This window comes from Seriola lalandi, unplaced genomic scaffold (assembly GCF_002814215.2).
Source record: "Seriola lalandi dorsalis isolate HSWRI2012SDOR001 ecotype SW California unplaced genomic scaffold, Sedor1 jcf7180002013831, whole genome shotgun sequence".
Classification (NCBI taxonomy): domain Eukaryota; kingdom Metazoa; phylum Chordata; class Actinopteri; order Carangiformes; family Carangidae; genus Seriola; species Seriola lalandi.
Window position 1 is genome coordinate 1 of NW_019484483.1, and position 632 is coordinate 632.

Here is a 632-nt window from a genome sequence, read left to right on the forward strand (position 1 = left end):
AACCTGAGCAAAGTCATCCACAGGAACCAGAATCACAAATCCAAACTCAGAGCCTCACAATTTTCCATCAGCAGAGTGATGTCAAGGAATGTGACAAAACAGACTCAGAGGATCAATCAGGAGGTTTCATCAAAGATAACTCTGAGGAGTCACATTTAATTTCAGATGGTGCTTACTTTAAGAAGACAGTAAAATTGGATGGAAAGGTTAGCCCACTGAAAGAGACACCTGAGAAGGAGATTATGTCTGTGAAGGAGCTGATGAAGACATTCCAGACTGGGCAAGATCCTTCAAACACTAAAGCGGTGCTTTTTGGACCGAAAGCAGCTTCAACACTGATATTTGAATCAAAAGATTCTGAAGAGAGACAGATACCTGAGTCCAGTCCTACAGAGGAGCCAAAATCACAAATCCAAACTCGGAGCCTCACAATTTTCCATGAACAAAGTGATCTCAAGAAGTGTGACAAAACAGACCTTGAGGATGAACCATTAAGCTTAATCAAAGCTAACTCTGAGGAAACACAGTTTATGTCCGATAGTGTTTATCTTGAAAAGACAGTAAAATTTGTTGATACAGTTCATTACGATGATGGAAAGCTTAGCCCACAGAGAGAGACTGTGTTTGTGAAG

The 632-nt window shown here is 40.7% G+C and overlaps 1 protein-coding gene across 1 annotated transcript; it reads left to right on the forward strand.

Moving 5' to 3' along the window:
* Positions 1 to 23: 23 nt before the first annotated feature.
* On the forward strand, positions 24 to 622 carry LOC147819933 (uncharacterized; the record flags this gene model as incomplete). The annotated part of the gene is made up of 1 exon (XM_087179842.1): positions 24 to 622. A coding segment is annotated over one exon (599 nt), but the record flags the coding sequence as incomplete, so codon positions are not given.
* Positions 623 to 632: the final 10 nt, after the last annotated feature.